The sequence below is a fragment of the Rhodnius prolixus genome, unplaced genomic scaffold, assembly GCF_049639745.1.
Source record: "Rhodnius prolixus isolate KJV_2025 unplaced genomic scaffold, Rpr scaffold_5, whole genome shotgun sequence".
NCBI lineage: Eukaryota > Metazoa > Arthropoda > Insecta > Hemiptera > Reduviidae > Rhodnius > Rhodnius prolixus.
Genome location: NW_027411624.1, coordinates 14,787,163 through 14,807,011, shown reverse-complemented (window position 1 = coordinate 14,807,011; position 19,849 = coordinate 14,787,163). Strand labels below are relative to the sequence as shown.

At 31.3% G+C, this 19,849-nt stretch overlaps 1 protein-coding gene across 9 annotated transcripts in view; it reads left to right on the top strand.

Annotated features, from left to right (window-relative positions):
• Nep3 (M13 family metallopeptidase neprilysin 3) overlaps positions 1-19,849 on the top strand; it is a 352,598-nt gene that overhangs the window by 329,019 nt on the left and 3,730 nt on the right. For 7 of the 9 annotated variants that reach the window (XM_074135211.1, XM_074135210.1, XM_074135214.1 and 4 more), the window contains 13 exons: positions 2,429-2,588; positions 9,429-9,638; positions 12,149-12,429; positions 12,594-12,692; positions 12,848-13,018; positions 13,811-13,959; positions 14,061-14,283; positions 15,164-15,287; positions 15,374-15,530; positions 15,645-15,823; positions 16,436-16,582; positions 16,668-16,807; positions 18,449-18,819. In XM_074135211.1, coding sequence (XP_073991312.1) covers positions 2,429-2,588; positions 9,429-9,638; positions 12,149-12,429; positions 12,594-12,692; positions 12,848-13,018; positions 13,811-13,959; positions 14,061-14,283; positions 15,164-15,287; positions 15,374-15,530; positions 15,645-15,823; positions 16,436-16,582; positions 16,668-16,807; positions 18,449-18,625 — 2,217 coding nt within the window. In that variant the 3' untranslated portion in view covers positions 18,626-18,819. Of the gene's footprint in view, positions 1-2,428; positions 2,589-9,428; positions 9,639-12,148; positions 12,430-12,593; positions 12,693-12,847; positions 13,019-13,810; positions 13,960-14,060; positions 14,284-15,163; positions 15,288-15,373; positions 15,531-15,644; positions 15,824-16,435; positions 16,583-16,667; positions 16,808-18,448; positions 18,820-19,849 lie in introns of those variants that run through there. The other 2 variants (XM_074135209.1, XM_074135208.1) reach the window with 1 other exon arrangement.

The following is a 19,849-nucleotide window of genomic DNA, read 5'->3' as shown; positions in this document are numbered from 1 at the left end:
ATTCGAATTATCGAGACTTCGAATTATCAATAAGTTTGAATTATCAAGAAGGGGAAAAAAATGCGAATTATTAAGAGTTATTATTATGTATATATGTATGTACATACGTATATTGAAAATACGTATGAGCTTACCTAAGTTTTAGACATATATAGCCTCAAGTAAAATAGTAAAAATAATGAAAACGACAAAAAAGAACAAAAAAATTTCATACGAGGGTCGTTTGAAAAGTCCGTGCAAAGTCAGAGAGATAGCACCACTGGCGCGTATCGAGGTTATGTTTAGTTAGTAGCATCTCTTGGAAGAACACACACCAAGTTTCAGCCAGATCGGTCTATTTCTTTGTGTTTGGCATTAGTTTGAATCGAGGAAGTCGAGTGATTTTCAAAAAAATGGACGAAAAAGAATTTCGTGTGTTGATTAAACACTACTTTATGAAAGGCAAAACGCCTCAGGAGACTAAAGAGAAGCTTGATAAACATTATGGTGACTCTGTACCTTCGATTAGAACAGTTTATAAGTGGTTTCAAAATTTTCGGAGTGGCCATACGGGCACAAGTGACGCTGAACGTTCTGGACGCCCTGTTGAGGTTACTACTCCAGAAATCATTGATAAAATCCATGATATGGTTATGGATGACAGCAGAGTGAAGGTGCGTGAGATTGCTAGTGCTGTGGGCATCTCGAATGAACGGGTACATAATATTTTGCATCAACATTTGGACATGACAAAGCTATCCGCAAGATGGATGCCGCGATTGCTCACGCCTGACCAAAAACGAAATCGTGTGAAGTGTTGCAAGGACGGTTTGGAGCTGTTCCAGAAGAATCCGCAGGACTTTAAGCGTCGTTTCGTCACTGTGGATGAAACATGGATACATCACTACACTCCTGAAACCAAAGAACAATCTAAAGAATGGGTTACCAAGGGGGAATCTGCGCCAAAAAAGGCGAAGACCGTCCTTCGGCCGGAAAGATAATGGGGACTGTCTTTTGGGATTCGCAAGGAATAATCCTCATCGACTATCTGGAAAAGGGTAAAACTATTACAGGTGCATATTATTCATCGTTATTGGACCGTTTGAAAACCGAGCTGCAAGAAAAATGCCCACGATTGGCCCACAAAAAAGTCCTTTTCCATCACGACAACGCACCAGCTCACACCTCAGCAGTTGTGGTCGCAAAATTAATGGAAATAGGGTTCCTATTCCTATTCTCCTATTCTCCAGACTTGGCTCCCTCGGACTACTATTTGTTCCCCAATTTGAAGAAATGGCTGGCGGGAAAAAGATTTTATTCAAACGAGGAGGTGATTGCAGAAACGAATGGCTATTTTTCAGACTTGGACAAATCCTATTATTCGGAAGGGATCAACAAACTAGAGCAGCGTTGGACGAAGTTTATAAGCCTAAAAGGAGACTATGTTGAAAAATAAAAAAGGTTTACCCCAAAAAATTAAGTAGTTTTTATTTTTGCACGGACTTTTCAAACGACCCTCGTACGTATTAACATTTCAATAAATAATAATATACATATGTACCTAATTTAAAAAATGAAGAACAGTTTTTTGTTACAATGTGGCTTGACTTAGTCAGTGACTTAGAATTGTAGAAAGCGTTGATGGTGGAATATTGAAAGTTTAGGCGATATCTTCTTTTTTTCGAACCACTTTTCTCGGCCACGATACTGTTTTCTTTGTGGGACATAGTAAGGGAGACGTACTTCCCCATCGTGACAAACTAAGAAAGAGAATTGGAAAGTTAAACTGGGCTGAAAGGAGGGAAACATTACGCAGGAAATGGACAATAAGCGGAAAATGAGAAGTAAACATTACTAGGGAAAATTCGAATTATAAAGAGGGGAAGGTGGCCTCGTTCGAATTATAGAGCCTTCTCTCCCCCCGTTGTTAAGAAAAGGATTTCGAATTATCGAGCGTAACTAAATACACTGAATTTTTTCGATTTACCGAAGTTAGCAGCTGTAGAGTTCGAATTATCGAAAAATTCGAATTATCGAGAGTCGACTGTACTAGCAAAACACTGAATGAAGCAGAAAACTGGAGTGATTACTATTACTATGAATACTTCAAGATTTAAAGAATTCTCTTTTTAACTAACAAATTTTCAAATCGTTAAGGCCAACGAAAGCAATTAAAACAGAAATGAAATAATGATAATTTTATTCTTGCAGTGCCTTTCATTTAATATTCTTTGCAAGAGTTTAATATATTATGCATTCGTAGCTTTAGTTAGCCCTACCACTTTTATAAAACCAATAATCTTTTTCTTTTTTTTGCAAAATATTAGAAAATAGAACTTGCATGATTTTAATTTTTATTTCCTAATTTTTTGAAATGTAAATCTTAAGAAATAACTGCTAATATAAAAAAAAAATATTTATTGAAACATGATTTTCTTTTTATATACAGGGTACAACCATATGGAAATCTCGCACCTTGTTGGAAAAATGTCTAATATTATCAGTGGTATCACTATTGCTTATCGTATTTCTGTTGTCACTGGCGCTGAGTGCGACTGGCAGACAAGATAGAAGACTTCATTTCCTCCATGTCAACACTAGACCTCAGGGTATGTTTATATATTTTTGTGTATATATGTACGCTTTTACTATATATTACAATATGGAACTACCTATTTTTCTTTCTTTTTTTCTTTTATAAAATATAAAATCTATCTGTATATCGATAAGTAAATAACAGAATATATGTTCAGTACTTTTCTATTCATTTTAATTCAGTATATTCTGCTGCATTATTGGAGTGCTAATGTACTCAGATCTAAATCCTTCTATATTTTTTTTATTTTTATTTATTTATACTACATTAAAGCCTGAGGCTTATTGTAGGGAGTTGGGTAAAGTATTTACATAAGTATTTACAAAATTGAAGAACATAAAACAAAACAAAAAATGAAATTACATAAAAAAGAAACAGAAAGTAACATCTTTATCAGTATAATAACTTAGATAAAATAAAACCAATACTTAGTAATAATAATAATAATAATAATAATATTACAAGAAAATAATCTAAATGAACCAGCACAGGATACTAAATGAATTTTTGAATATTATAAAATCACACATTTAGGTTTATACATTTATTTTTTTTTTTTTTTTTTTATAATCAGTTAAATTTGTAACTTTAATTTCCTTAAGTTAAGGCTGCTATGAATATAGAAGTAAATATCATTGAGTTGTTCAATAGAAACAATATCCAGTATGGTGATCACATTACTACAGTCGTCCACATTCTTTATATATTTACTTAAATATTTAGTTCTAGCTGTAGAATATAAAGGACAGTTTACCAGAAAGTGAACAATATCCTCTCTATGTCCAAGTGAGCAACAACGGCATTGTTCTTTGTCGAAAATAAACTTTTCACCTTTAATGTATAGTCTGGTATGGTGCTTGGAGGCTAAACGTAACTGACAGCCAGCTCTAATTTTGTTAATATGAGTGTTAAATAATATATATGAGTCATCAAAATTGAAATAACACAAACTTCTATAATAATTATTATAACTAGAACTGATAACTTTGTCAATATCTTTACTTAACAAATTGTTACTGTACGCAAATACCATATTATTAAATTCACTTTCAATTAACTTGACAACTTGAGCCATCCAAACAACAGATCTGCCAATAGAGGTTAAACAGTTTCTCAAGTCATGGGTCCAGTTAAAGGGCAAGTCAAAAGTATCCAAGAGTGCAGCTAGTCTGTTGTAGCAGATCTTAGGCGTTCTATCATCTGACATATTAAGCAGACAGACCCACCATTTGAGCATTCTCTTAAATATCTTCAATTGGGTGTGAATACGGCCAGTCTCCAATCTCACATACGAGTCTGGGGTTGATATAGCCAAACACAGTAACTTTTTAAGGAAATTCACCTGCCCACGCTCAATCAAAGATCCATATCTGCAAGCCCAGATCTCAGACAAATATAAAATCCTTCTATATAGGATTACCGCTCATTTTAAGGATAGTAAAATTTTCTTACCCCATTAACTTACTGCAAAGTACTCGTAATTTTTGGGTGTAGATTTACTGAAAAAATATGATATTAAATTTATCTGAAATATAAGAATACCTAAATTCTGTAACATTACAAAATAAAACTTAGCGTTGGTTTACAATGAACTCTGCATTTCCATGGATAAAGCGTCTATAATTCCATCGGAAGCTGATTAAATTGAGGTAAAAGAAAATTAAAATATTAATATTCAAGTATCATTAATTATTAATTAGATCCTGAGGCTATGGCAGCAAAAGTAAATAATTTGTGATAGCTGGTTCAGTTTTCGCAAAATGTAAACAATGGTCTACCCCCACCATATGAAAATATTCTCTGTTGGGATAATGTGATTAACAGCACTAAAGCTTGGACCTACAATGCTTGGGAAACAGTAAGCTTTCAATGTATATTGAATTTCGTTTTTCTTATATTTGGATTTTACGCAGGCTTTTATTATTATTATTATTATTTAGCCATAGGTTTTTAATGGGAAACTTATCGAAATTAGACAGAACCTTATAGATTACCATCAAAATTTGATCTCCCACTAACTGTACGTGAATGGGAAGTCCAGGTACCACTGATTTAGAACCATATCTTGAACAATATATGCTATATGATAGCCTGCATTGTTTTAGCGGAATCCCCTTGGATTTTGTTTAAATTAAGAGAAAATAAATCAGTCTACCTAATCGGTAGATGTACATAAAGCTCGCCTGAAAAATGGGGCTTACTTATTCTTCTTGGCTAGCTACCTACTGGATAACTGCGTTACAATCAATCACATCTTCTATTCAATTTTCGCCGGTTAGAAAGCATTTCTTTTCATTGATTTGTAACACATAATGGGTCTGCTAATGCGGAATGTCTAGCTTCAAAACATGTAGTTATATGAGCTCTTCAATCAGACGGTACTATTATGAAGCTCACCAAAAGGTGAAATCGAATAAAACTACTTACTAAAAACAATCATTAAACATGTCATGCCGAGAACTTATTTTTTTTTAAGTAAATAAATTTCACAGAAAAAGCTAATAATAAAAAGGTAATAAACCAGAAAGGTTAACCACCGGATAAGATGAAGAAAGGAAATGGAAGTTAATGAATAGGAAATAATAGTTTCCAATGAAAACTACTATCCCATAATAGCTCGTAAAAGACTCCCATAACCAGCAACCATTTAGTTGGTAACTTAACGGGAAAACGGTCTATCTTAAACTACATGCCTATTTCTGGTTTTTATATAATGATTCATTTTCAAATAAGTAAGGTAAAAGAAGTTTTATATCTTTTTGTTTATCTTTGCATTAAAATTTAAACACATTTTGCCGTAGAACTCTACATCTAATTATTGTTTTAAACTTTATCTTCTGTGATTCTGAATTAAATTTACTCCCTTCTTTCTTAAAAAAAAAATAGTAGGAGGTTTCCATTAAAATAAGTATTCATTGGTGAATTTTATTTTTAACCAAATAAAATTATTGCTCAGATTTGTTCATTTAGATTTAGATCAGATTTGTTGAACCTAACTTCCAGTTATACAAGGATCTGCATATTTTACAGAAGAGTAAACCAAGGGATCCTTTGACCATTTCCATCTTAAACTACAAGATTGCTTTTTGATAACTTGTTCTTTGCCATGAAATTGAGTAAAGATCACGAAAAACTCATCTTTCTCTACTTTTGTCAAATTTGTTTAACAGTATTGAACAAATCAGTGGCCAAAAAAGGAGTTGTGCTTCATGTTCTCTTTTAATAAAGCTTCAGATGTTTATTTTGCTGTAATCTTAATTATTTACAAATATTTGAAACTACTACACTCAGTATTTGGCTCTTCTCTCCAAATTTTAGAGTTTAGATTTACAACTACACCAATAATTTAAATTTAAAACCATAAAAAAGTGTTTTGAGAATTAAGAGATTCTCAAGAAAACGTATGAAATAGGCCGCAGTAATAGAAGATTCAGAATCTTAATAGCATAGCAGTCTTTTATTTTTTTTAATCTTTAAAAAAAAATATCTTAATAAATAATAAATTATTGGAATGAAATCTTCCTTCTTTCATTTCTCCCAGGAAAATCACCTAAACAATAACAAATACACAACTTTTCAGCACTACAAAAATGTAAGTTTGGAAAAAGTTTTACTGTTGATTAATAAGAAATCTACAAGCTTACATCAAGAAAGTTATATTAAAGTTTGGAACTAAGTGAAAATATAATTCTATTAGGAAACTTTATAAAGTTGTAAATATTCTTTGGAGATAATGAGAAAATAATTTATGTGATGCGTTATTATTTTCTAGATAGAAAGATTTTTTTAGGAAGTTGGTATTCTAAGCCGCTGCAACTTAATTGGCCTACGTCTCTGTCGTGGGCTCCATCATGCTAATAAAGCACTTGCTCAGGGAGCATCTCAGAAAAAGTTGAGATTTTGGCACTAGCTTCTCTAATCCTATAGAAGTTTTCATAACGAAGTACACCGAATGTTGGAGTTTACAGTCAATGAAAGCAATGATATGTTAAAAAAATGAAATTTTTAAATGTTCAGGCTACGTTTAACTTAACGTTTTAAGAGCAGCATTACAAAATGATCTTTTTGTCCAAAGCTGTATTTGCACGCTGAAATGTGAGAAGTTTTTAAAGACTAATTGATCAATACTTTTTTTTTTTACGAGTATAATATTTTGGATAAGCTCAGCTTTGAAGCACTCTGCTTTGTTTGTAAGAAAAATGTTCTTAGTTCAAGAAGTAATGAATTTAATTTGAATTTCAGCAAAGTTCTGTTTATGAATTATAAAAATTAATATCAAATAATGGAGAGAAAAAGTAACTTTTTCATAAGTAGCGACAACTTTATTGATTTGCAAATAAAAGGACATCTATAAATTTCATTTATAAGGAAAGATAGAAATTGATTATTTCATTTTTTTTATTGTTATAAGAGACAATAAGACATTTCCTTAAAATGTACAATAAAAGGAAAGATTACAATAATAACAGTATTATTATTTTTATTAAGACGACATTATTACTAAGCGAAGGATGTTGGTCCGCTAATGAAGAGGGTACATGATGTACCCTGGGGCAAGCTTTCTGGGATGCGGAAACAGCACTAATAATTATAATGGCGCTTTACTGTCTGCAAAACAGCCAGACATTATACAAGCTCTGAAGTAAATTATTTATACACTCTGTGTTCAGACGGAGATAAGGATTAAATAAAATAGAATGTTTTCCTTTTTATTATACTTATTGTTTTGTGTTGGAAAGTAAAATATACAAATCGAGAAATTCATAATCATTAAATGTAGATTCAGTAAATTTAAAATTTAGGTCAAAGCTGACCTTGTATCAGTAATATATTATATGAACTATGGGCATCGTTATTCTGGCTGGGGATACGCTGTCAGAAATATCAACGAATTTTAAACATAAACACGAATTCGAGCTTTCTACGTTTGTATTGGATGAGTGTAAAAAAAAGTCTACTTTTTAATTAAAGTGTTATTTATTTATTACATGTAAGTTGGTCTTAATATGGAAAATTATAGAGCAATCATGCCACCAATCTTAAGGCAAGCTGCTGCATACAATGTCGACCTCATTCTTATATCAGAAAATAAATTCTGTGACCTCCTTAAAATTGGTGTTCGACTTTGGGGTGGTTGCACAGTAGATGAAACACAATGATCTCTTGAGAGTGTCAACAAAGTCCGTGAAAGACTCGACACCATCTCAAAATCGAACCCCCGGACACCTTGCGACAATTTGGACTGACGAGACCTCAGAGCTAATCCATAAAGATGAAGATTGCGAGAACGTCCAGATGATAACAATAGAGATAATTAAACTGTAAGAAATAACTTATCTTTTGTACTTATCACATTTTCCTCATCTAATTGGACAATCAATTAACAAATGTCTAATCAAATAATTCTAGTGAATAAATTAACACTAACAAAATTGTAAAAGTTCTAATAGGAATTTGTAAAACTTTCAGCAACAACTTTGCTGACATGTATCAGTCTAGCGTTAGTGATCGGGGACAAAAGTGTTAATCCCTACTGTAGCTTGATGAATTTCTTGATTAAAGTCATGAAGGTTAAAGCCTACACAGTTCCAGATGTGTCAAAGTAAACTTTGTATATACCCAAGGATGGTTAGTGTAAAGTTCATTTCTTAGGCTAAATACATCAATTACAAAATGTCCAGATAATCCTAGGATTTACTGAGCGAGTTGTCTTAAATGGATTTACAAACTTGGAATAGATAATAGATCTGAGTTGAGATCATTCAAATAGGAAATTTGTTATTTAGGTGACTTTTATTGTTCTAAAAGAGACAGCTAGTCTCGGAATTCATTTTCATTGCCGTACACAAATTAATACAGTCCCAATTGATAAGTTTTCATCAAATTGGCATCAATTGAAAATGATTTAGTTGTACATTGTATAACGGATAACAATGGCACTTGCATCCCAGCGGGCAACTCTTCTTAACAACATAAACAATGCAATTATTTTGCTCTTGTTTTTATATACCTTAAATAAAATTCTGAATTATATATTTTTATAATTTTTGGAAATTTCGGGAGTAATTACCGAACAAGTACCGAGACAATTATGGAAACAATATGGCCCTATTTAAACGGAATTTTTAGGAAACAAATTAACAGTTAATTTACAACCCTATGCTTTGGCCTTAATTTCATAAAAAGTGACTTAATTCCTCCAAACAAAAAATTCAATAATTTTAGAGAATATCACGGATGTTAGAGCTCAAAATGTCTCGAATCATAGATAATGTATTCTGTTTTCTATAAGGTTTGAATGTTTAATAGCACTTATTCACAAGATTCTACTGTGTTCGCTTAGAACCTAGAGTTTCATGAATGTACAAAGGATAATTATCAGTGCTTTGCCGAGATTTATTTCCCTTTACTGTGTGATAAGGGTTTTAACGGTAACATTTAGCACACTCAGCGTTAAACTTTTAACTGCCTAATAGCAGTTGTTATCTGGTCAGAGAGTGTGCTGTCCAACAATGGTCAGTAACAGCCTCAGCGAGTATTTTCCATAGCTGAAATATCTTGTATTAACTTGCGTGTATAACTAAAATGTATAACACTTAAATCTATTGATATTACTTTTTCGTTAATGCTTACTTAAAAATCAGTCTAGAAATATAATGTTTATCAGGCCTTTCAACTTGCTTATTCTCTTCATGTGGGAAACTAATCATTTAAGTTATCAATGAATTATGTACTTCTTACAAAAATCCATTTGCAAATTTAGTTCGGCTTCCTAAGAATTGAATTCCAATCTGAGAACACTAACAAAAGACATGCTTTTATGTTCCTTAAAGTGAATAATATTTTGTTACAGAAGAATCGTATTGCCTGACAGAAGTATGTGTGACTACTGCTGCGTCACTTGTGTCGTCCATAGATAGAAGTGTGGATCCTTGTGATGATTTCTACCAATTTGCTTGCGGTAACTGGATAAAAGCCAATCCAATTCCGGATGGCAAATCTATGTGGGGAACATTTGTCAAATTGGATCAGCAGAATCAGTTAGTTATGAAAAATGCTCTAGGTACAAATCAATTTAATAATTATTTTTAAAACATATATGTTTTTGTTACTGAACTGTAAACATCTTAGAACAAAATTTCATATCTTTTCTTACGGTACTAAACTCAATAAACGAACTAAAAATTCGCTATCTATATTTAACTCAAACAGATCTGCAAAAATAAAAGAGTAATTTGCAAGAATGTATCTTACCTCATTTTTTGAAGACGTGCTAATTTTTGCGAGCTTTTTTCGAGGTTAATTTCAATGAATAAATGCCCAAGCGAATATGAGATCAAGGCTGGTTTCCTTCCTGATTATCATCAGGGTTTGGGCAGGTTAAGTCTACGTTACCGGGGTAACTTACCTTCTTTCTTCGTAGCCTTTTGCTGAGACACATTTTCTCAAGCTGTGACTTGATTTTTTTTTTTCCTGTGAAATCAACACCCACCTTACAATGCTTACCAGCAGTGTCGGGGTTATCTTGAAATTTCGCTTTGACCAAAAATAGTGGACAAGACAAAACAAGCTGAGGAAGAGGCAGTCGTTCGAAGAATAGAATAGCCTTGAATATTTATCTGACACAATGAAGAAACACAATCATTTGGAAGTATCCATCACACATAATTATATGTTCATCTAAGCAAACGTTTTACTGCTTGTTTAGCCTTTTTTTAAAATGACTGAAATATGTATTGGTCTTATTGACGTCCAAGAAACTGGACAACTTTTGATTTTTGATGAAACTCACATTTAAATAAAGTTCACTTGTTAAGTTAGTAAATTTAATTGAGGAATTAACATTTAAAAATCAGAACAGACTACAAAAATAATACTCTAAACTAACCGTTGACAGTTCTGCTAAAAGCAATACCAAGTATAATAAAAAAAAAGAACAAAATAAGGAGCCTCTGCAGGAACTGATGGAAAATCGCTAACCATCACGAAAAGAAATAATTGGCTCCGTGTCCTGCAGCCAAGCAACAGGTGAAGAATGACTTTCCTCAAACCATGGGAGAAAATAAACCGTTTAAAGGAGAAGAGACTAACCTCTTATTCATGGAATCCAGTCAAACATGATTGCACTAGACATCACAATGGCCAATGAACAAATGACTTGCAGAGATGTGGGTATTTTTTTTAAATAGTATATCTCCAGGCAAACTGTTGCTTCAACACGTCCATGTATTATGAACAAGCTTGAGTTATTCGAAGTACACAATATTTTGAGATTTTGAGGTATAAGTTTGGCTTTAAGCCAAATGAGACTTACATGAAAGATGCTCCTGAAAAACAAACTTTTGTAATGAAAATAAACATTATGAAACAGATTACACACTTTGCCTGTTCTCAACCAGCTTACTAGAGCATTAGCTGTTTTTGAGAACCATTCCTGGAATATATTTATATTATAATACCATTGTTTTGATTAAATTAAAATTATGCTAGTAATTAGTATGTAATACGTATATATTACAATATATGTACATTTAGAAACAACATGTTGTTCCTAGCTTCATCATAATTTCAGTCTTAAGACTGAATCAGTATTGCGTAGCATAGAAACAAATAGCAACAATACACTTTTAACAGAAATATGTAATCACGTGTGTTACAACACATTTTCACTGATCTTTCTTTCCATCTTTGAAACTTATTTTCGAACAGCAAGTTCTCTTCTACTCCAAATTTATCTCTTCTCAGGCTTCCAGGATATTTATTTACCAAAAGCTCTCATAATGAATTGGTTTTGAAAGCAGTGAGTTTATAAATAAGTCACAAAAATTATCTTTTAATCTACGCTCAAATATTGTGTTCTTCGTGTTCTATCAATTAATGCACAGTGAGAGTTGAGCATTTAGAGGTGATAATCTTACTGTTAATGATTTCAACCGCCGAAGCACTCGAAGTTTTTTGACGGATGAAAATATCGATATTATCCTGCACTTCGTAGCTAACTATATTTTCAATATTTAATTACTTTAAAACTTTTTTAAAACTCTTACTATCTAATGATGTAAGATGATAGATGATACAATATGGGAATGATTTTTCGAAGGAATTAATCAATACTTGTCGTGTATTTTTCATATTACTATTTAATAATTATTGTTTATTGCAACTTATGTGTGTGTAGAAAGTGCCAGTAAAGTGTAATTTATGTTAGACTGAGATATCTACACGCACGTCAATATCCGAGAAAAATGATTTGAGCACTTCTCTGAGAGGAAAACTAAATCACAGTTTGCCTTGCCTTTTAATGTTGCATTCTCAGTTTTAGTCATTTGCAAGGAAAAGTTCATTTTATCGATTTTACACCCTTTGATAGTAGGAACAGCGCCATTGTCTGGTGTATGGCACATTTAAAACTTCAAAAGAGATCTCATAACAACTCAACAAATTTATATCTTAAAAATTGTCACCAGTGAACAATAAACCATTTTTTAAAAACATGCTTTTGTCTGCCATCATAAATAAAGTGGATATATCTGTTCTATTTTCTTTAAATATAATTTAAATATGTATTTTCAGAAAAACCGATGCAAGAAATAAAAAGCAAAGCAGAAAAGAAAGCTAAATTTTATTACATGTCTTGTATGGATTCAAATGAAACTATAGAAACACTTGGTGCTACACCAATGTTGAACTTACTGAAAGAAGTTGGTGGATGGAGTATTGATGATAATTTTGATATTGAGAAATGGAGTCTTCAGAATACTTTGCAGATTTTACAGAATCGTTACAACATGGGTGGTCTGTTCTCTTGGGCTGTACAAGAGGACGATCGTAACTCTAGTCTTCATATTATCCAGGTAAGACATAATTTTCTTTACTAAAATTGATGTTACCTTTAAATTTATCTTTTCACCGAAAACAATCATGGAAAAGCAAACATGGAAGCCCAAACCATAATTTTTTTCTATATATTTCGTGTAATTCGCTTTTCCATTTTTCTTGAAAGTTTTTCTTTTTCTAGGTGGATCAAGGCGGATTAACTTTACCTACCAGGGACACGTATCTGAACGCTACGGCCAACGAAAAAATACTTCATGCTTATTTAGAATACATGACCGAGGTAAGATTAACGAATTACTTTCAGAAATTGTTCTTATTAGCTAACAGCTAACGTTACAAATGGCATTAGACATTTCCTGGATGATCTACAACCTTAAATAGACAATGGACCATCTTTGCTGTAGATTCATATAATAATTAAATATTAATTTACAGATTGGTGTGTTACTTGGTGGTGAACGAAATCGAACCAAATCTTTAATGAAAGAAGTCATAGAATTTGAAACTAGGCTGGCTCAAATCACAATTCCTGCTGATGAAAGAAGAGATGAAGAAAAAATGTACAATTTAATGGCAGTTGCTGAATTACAGGATTTAGCACCATTTGTTAGTATTTAATTTAGTTTAAAAAGATAAACCAGTTCGTAGAATTTGTTTTTTGCTTTCAAAAGCATGAAATGAGCTTAATAGTGTCAGATTTTTATATAAGGAACGTTTTTATTAAAACAATATACTTAAAATATTGTTGAGAAAATTTTTCTATAAAACGTTTAGTATAAGAATTGATTAGACGATAGAAGGTTCCACAATCAGCAAATTTGCCTTTGAATTATGTTTTTATTAATTATTTAATAAAGGTAATACGATTATTTAAGTATTATTTAAGTCACATACTTTCTTTCCATGGGCCTTCTCTTAGATGTAACATTTTTGGTTTGCCTACAGTATCATAAGATATTCGTACCCTCCATATTGTTCAAGCTTCCTTGCTGTTTGACAGAAATTCCTTAAACTTAGAAATAAGAGCGCTTTTAAGCGTTCCCCAGTTCAGAATAAATATAAGCTATATGAAGTGAAAGTAATGGTGACCATGAGTCATCAAAGTACTTTTAACATTTATTGTAAGAACTTGATAGTTTTAGAGCCCTTAAGTGAATACAAATTTTGGTACATAAACCTCTTTATTATATTAATAAAGATACAAAGGCGCGCTGGCCCTGAAGTGATACATATCTCTCCACATGCATTACTTCAGATAACCCGTAAGACGCTTCTGTTAGGCCTACCAAAGATGTAACATTCCGGACTTACCGTAAGATGTTCTTACTCTCCGGAATCCCCAAGCTTTCCCTTGAGAAAACTTGTACATAAACCTTTTAATATTTAATTCATTTACAGATAAATTGGGAAAAATATTTTTCTGACGCTTTACGTTTAGTAAGAAAGAAAATTACAGACAAAGAAAAGGTTGTTGTTTATGCTCCGAACTATCTTGCAAATTTAACGATTGTCCTAAATGAATATATGAACACTTCAGAAGGAAATATGTAAGTATGTAGTTGTTAATAAAGAGAGTTAAATTAAGCATTTTGTTTAATTCAAATTATTGGTAATTTATTTAATACATTTCAAATGTTATTGTTTTCAGAACTATAAATAATTATCTAGTATGGCAAACAGTACGCAGTATGACAGCATGCTTATCAAGGCCGTTCAGAGATGCTTATAAAGGATTAAAGAAAGCTTTAATTGGTACAGAAGGTGGCGAAGAATCCTGGCGATATTGTGTGACCGATACAAACAATGTTCTTGGATTTGCTCTTGGTGCAATGTACGTTAGGGAGGTTTTTCAAGGAAAATCGAAATCAAAAGTAATTAAACATTTAAATCATTTTTTTTAAGAGGAAATATGACCCTTTAGTTAGTATAGGTATGGAAAAATAATATGCAATGAAATAATCTGGAATTGATGGCGTTAGAACCTTAATAAATACAACAGAAGAAACTGTATCTTACCCTGACTCGTAGAGAATTTGCTCAGATCATAGTCATGTGTAAAATACCTTTAAACAACCTAAATTTTATTGTTTCAAACCATGGTTTCCTTCTAATTTTATGAATTTTAATTCATAAAAACAAGAAAATATTTTTATAGTTTCAGACGAGCTAGATAGAAATGAAGAGTTCAAAGTGGGGTTAAGCCCGCAGTGCTGCCTAATATCTTTGATTATATCCGTCTTAGTACACAATTTATTCTATCTCTGACCCGTTTTAGGCTTACAACCATCATCATAGGTAGATTATTGAGTTTTGTGTAGAGATTTTGACCTCATTTACGTTACGTTACTTCACTTGTTGCGTCAACCATTGAGAATAAAAACAAAAAAAATACTTCTGGATATTTAACTTGAAGTTACAGTCTAGCCTGCTGATGGGACTAAATCGAATAATAATATAAAGTTTAGCTTTATGCGATTTTTTCGTTTTTGGGATACTTTGTAAACGTACGCATACACATATTTGCTTAAAAGTTGGGTAATAATGACTTGAAACCCATATGAGATTATTTATTTTAATAGTTATTTATTTAATGTATATATTATACATACATATATACAAAACAAAAATAAGCAAGCAAAATAATGTAAGTTTAATGCTCTTTTACTCAACTGAATTCAACTCCTCTGTTCAAACTTGAAAATGGTTGAAATTCAATATTGAAACTCTCATTAAGTGAGATTAAACTTGTAGGCGCAAGAAATGATAAATGCAGTACGTACTGCCTTCAAAGAAAATTTAAAAGAATTGAAATGGATGGATAAAGAAACTAGAGAACTAGCTGAAGCTAAAGCAGATGCCATTACCGATATGATAGGTACCTATTGTTGAAATAATCATAATTTGTTTAAAAAAGGTGTATTTGCGTTTATCAGGATAATTGTATTAAGTTTTCTGTTGCAGGATTTCCAGATTATATCTTAGATCCAAAACAATTAGACGAAAAATATAAAGATTTAGAAGTTAGTGAAGGTCATTATTTTCAAAATAACATTAACGCAAATCAATATAATCTCAAACAAAATTTAAGGAAGTTAGGCCAGCCTGTAAATAGAACAAGGTAAGTGATTGTAAATTTCAGTTTGACAATTTTAAATCTATTTTTTCCTTTGGATTAAACGTTAAACTTTAAAGGGAAATGTGCAATATTAAGGAGTTTATTTTATGTTTACAGATGGAATATGACACCTTCTACTGTGAATGCATATTATACCCCAAATAGGAATCAAATTGCTTTCCCTGCAGGAATATTGCAAGCACCCTTTTATGATGTTCGACATCTACAGGCATTAAATTTTGGTGCGATGGGAGTGGTGATGGGTCATGAGCTTACACATGCATTCGATGATCAAGGTAAAAAATTTAAAATTACTTTTTCTTAAAAATTTCTGTTATAAATCGCTAACAGACGATTACAGCTTACTCAAGCTTGAGAAAATAAAACCTATTAATTTTGAACTGCACAGTTCCAATCTTTCCAAACTTATTTTGATTCCATAAATTGTTAGTGCATTTGTTTTGCTCCGTAATGGATATGTCTTTTATTTTTGAGGAGGGATCAATCTTTACATTATCTAACTCCGTCTAGGATTCCGTTCGATTTGCTGTTGACGTCGTCTTTTGGTAGATGGAAGACTCGTTTGTGATATTTATGACGGACGGCTTTCCAAATCACAGCTGACATTCAATATATGATAAAAGAATAAAATTAAAGTCGAGATTCTTATTCTTGTAAAATAATTTTGAGGGAATGAACGGAGGATTTTTTGTTTCTAAAACTTTTTTTAATCATTATCAATTTTTGTTTCTACTAAGAAAAGGCTTTTCTCAAATAATGATCCAGTCAAACATGATAATTGTATATTGCTGTAGTTTACTACTAAAACGCTAATAATATTTTTAACCTGTTAACAAGTACTTACAAAAATATGTTTTCAACTATTCTCATAATCGTTTTTATTACAGGAAGAGAATATGACAAATATGGAAATATGCACCAATGGTGGAACAATAAAACGATTGACCGGTTTAAGGAACAAGCTGAATGTGTTGTGAATCAATATTCATCTTATCAGATGAATAACAAACGCATCAATGGAAAACAAACGCTTGGTGTGCATTATTTATTTTTTAAACATTTTTCTCTTTAGTAAGAAGAGATAATTGTGAAATATATTTAATTAATGCAATATTTTAGGTGAGAATATTGCTGATAATGGTGGTTTAAAAGCGGCATATAGAGCGTTTACAGATTGGGCTGCAAAAAATAAAGAAGAACTACCTTTACCAGCTGTTAATCTTACACACAAACAACTTTTCTTTTTGAGTTTTGCTCAGGTAATTAATTTTGAATGTTAGAAAATATGGGACTGGAATATCAATCAGCTTACCGATAGGGCGCTTAATTTCCACTAGAAATCCTATCTTTGTTGACGATGTTCTGCATTAGTTCTGGCCTAAAATAAACATTTTAGAATTAATTTCCAAGTTATATATAACAAAAATCAATTTTACAAACCCTAGATTTATTGTAATGCATTATTTAAAAAGGAAGTTAAGAAATTAAACGATTCGCTTTACACTATATATTTGAATTGATCAAATGTCCTTACTATCCCAGTCAAATTAGGATTTAACCTCGGAATAGAAGATAATAAGCTAGAAACTTGTATAAATCTTTGTTTTGGCATTTTATTAGTTTGCTCAAAAGTCTCGAATCTTGTGTACGCGTCACCAGAAATCAGTGATCAAAGGTAACAAAAATCATCTTCTTTTTTTTAAATATTTTGTTTCCTCTGCTATAAATGACTTTTAAAGTTATAACAAAAGTTGTAGAGCATAAAATTCTCTACAAAGTTGGTTCTATGAAATTTTTCATACAATTAACCGTTTATGAGATATAGCACGAAGAGTGGGAGCCGCTTAGCTGTATGTATAGTAACGTTAGGTCAACTCTGTTATAAAGTTACAAAAATATTATAATTATTGAGAAACCTTAGTTATTAACTAATTAACGTATGTATAAATAAAAATGTAAATGTTTGTTTGTTCAAAATCTTAAATCTTGGAAAGTTCTTCACTGACTGTTTTGAAATTTGAACAGCGCCATCTGTTGGGCGTAAAAACATCACATCCTATACTAAATATTTTACGATTCCATTTCAATGTTTCTGATGAATGTTTATAGATTTCAATGTGCAAAAATTAGCCAACTACAACGTTAACTGTTTTCTGCACATTATATCAAAATTTCGCTAGTCCCGCAAGTAGAGGTTTAGAAAATAAAGAAAATACAAAATCATCAATAATTTTGCTGGAATTTCCTCAATTTTGTTTTCGAACAATGAATTTTTATGACGAGCGTATATTATAAATATTAGGTCGGCTATTTTTGGATCCAGTAGTTTAGAAAATAGGGGAAAATACTAAATCTTCAGACCTGCCTAGTTATTGATTCAGGCAGCAATTCGATCCCAAAATGATATAAATAATTGGTAGAGAGTAATTCTATTCAACCAGGCTGAGCCACAACAAAATAATTATAGTATTTTGTAAGTTTATAAAACTTACTACATAGAGTTGTCCTAACGTTACTAAACATATAGCAGAGCGGCTCCCACTCTTCGTGCTATATCTCATGAACGTTTAATTATTCCATAGAACCAAATTGTAGAGACTTTTATGCTCTACAACTTTTGTTAAGACTTTAAATGTCATTTATAGCAGAGGAAACAAAATATTTACAAAAAAAAAAACGAAGATTTTCGTGATCTTAGACCCACAGATTTCAAGTGACGCGTACACTAGATTTTATGAAACTTTTGAGCCAACTTATAAAATGCCAAAACAAAGATTTATGTTGACCGTTTAGATTTAAACGAATCTAAATTGTTTTGTTAAGCTCCCTTTAAAATTTGGCAATGACTGACACAATTGTTAAATTTTATTGTTTTTTTAAAAAAATGTTTCTTCCCATAGGTCTGGTGTTCAGCCAGCACAGAAGAAGCTACTAATTTACAAGTTGAAAAAGATACGCATGCTACACCAAAATTTAGAGTTATCGGATCATTATCAAATTCACCAGACTTTGCTGAAAATTTTAACTGTCGTGAAGGTTCAAAAATGAACCCTAAAAAGAAATGTGTTGTATGGTGAAATTAAAGTCATTTCAATTTGAAAATTATGAAGAAAAAAAAATTCAGGTTTGTACAAAAAAAAACTAATTAACGTGAAATAATTTCGCTACAAATGTTATATTTTTACCTAAATCTTTTTATAATTTTACATTAACGAAATCTTCGGGCTGTACAAAAAAAAAAAAAAAAAAGAATTTAAAAAGATCTCATAAAGTACTGTCTTACTGATAATTCATGCCAAAATTTACCAAAATTGAAAAATTAATAGTACTTGTAATATAATTCTTTGAGAAAAATTTTCCTTTAATTAATTTTCAGTTTTGTTTTAATTTATTTATTTTTTAAGTAATGGGTGATGTGACTAGAGAATGTTTATTATTGACAAGTCAATGTTGCTGTTCAAGTAAATGTTGTATCTGTTTTATTATTTACTTAAAATGAAGTGAATAAACTGTACATGACTTTGGAGAAAATAATTTTAAGTGATTTTATAAATAAGCAAGAAAAATAGTGTAAGCCGCAGTTAGATGCAGGAGCTTTTTCCTTCGTTAATTATATTTACAAGCAAGACGTTTCATTCGAATTACAATCATTATATAACATTATTCAAGTCCTGGAATGGACAAAAATAGTCCAGTTGTCTCTCGTTATTTTAAGTTTTTAATATCACGACGGAATAACTGAGCGAACTCCCCAGATCACAAGTTGAGCTTAGATATTCCGCGGATCTCTATCTCAAAATATTCCAAATTTGAAATGGTAAGGAGAAAAATTTGTAATAAGTCTCTTAATGTTAAAGAAAATTTGGATTTGGAAAAATTTACGGATGTTAGTATCTAATTAATTAAAAATAAGAAATGAATAAATTGCATTAGTTCTTGAGGTAGAGCCTAAGCTACCTTTGAAAATGAGCTAGAATTACAGGTCATCATTCGTCATTATTAAGAAATATTGAGAGATTTAGATTTCGTATAAGTAGCTGTCGATAAATGCTGGAAGAAGTAAAACAAATCATAAAATTATGCTAAATACTAAGTATTTATTATTCACTTTATTTAAAGTAAATTTAATTTTATTGCTGTTTGTTTTGCAAATAATATCTGATTTTTATTTAGTTCATCGTGAATTATAACCTGAACGATTGTAATACGTGATATTGCACTTTACTCTTTTCATAAAAATTAAAAGAAAAAAAAAAGAAGAAATAGGACTGAAACTTAAGGGTCCAATGTATAAGGGAGTT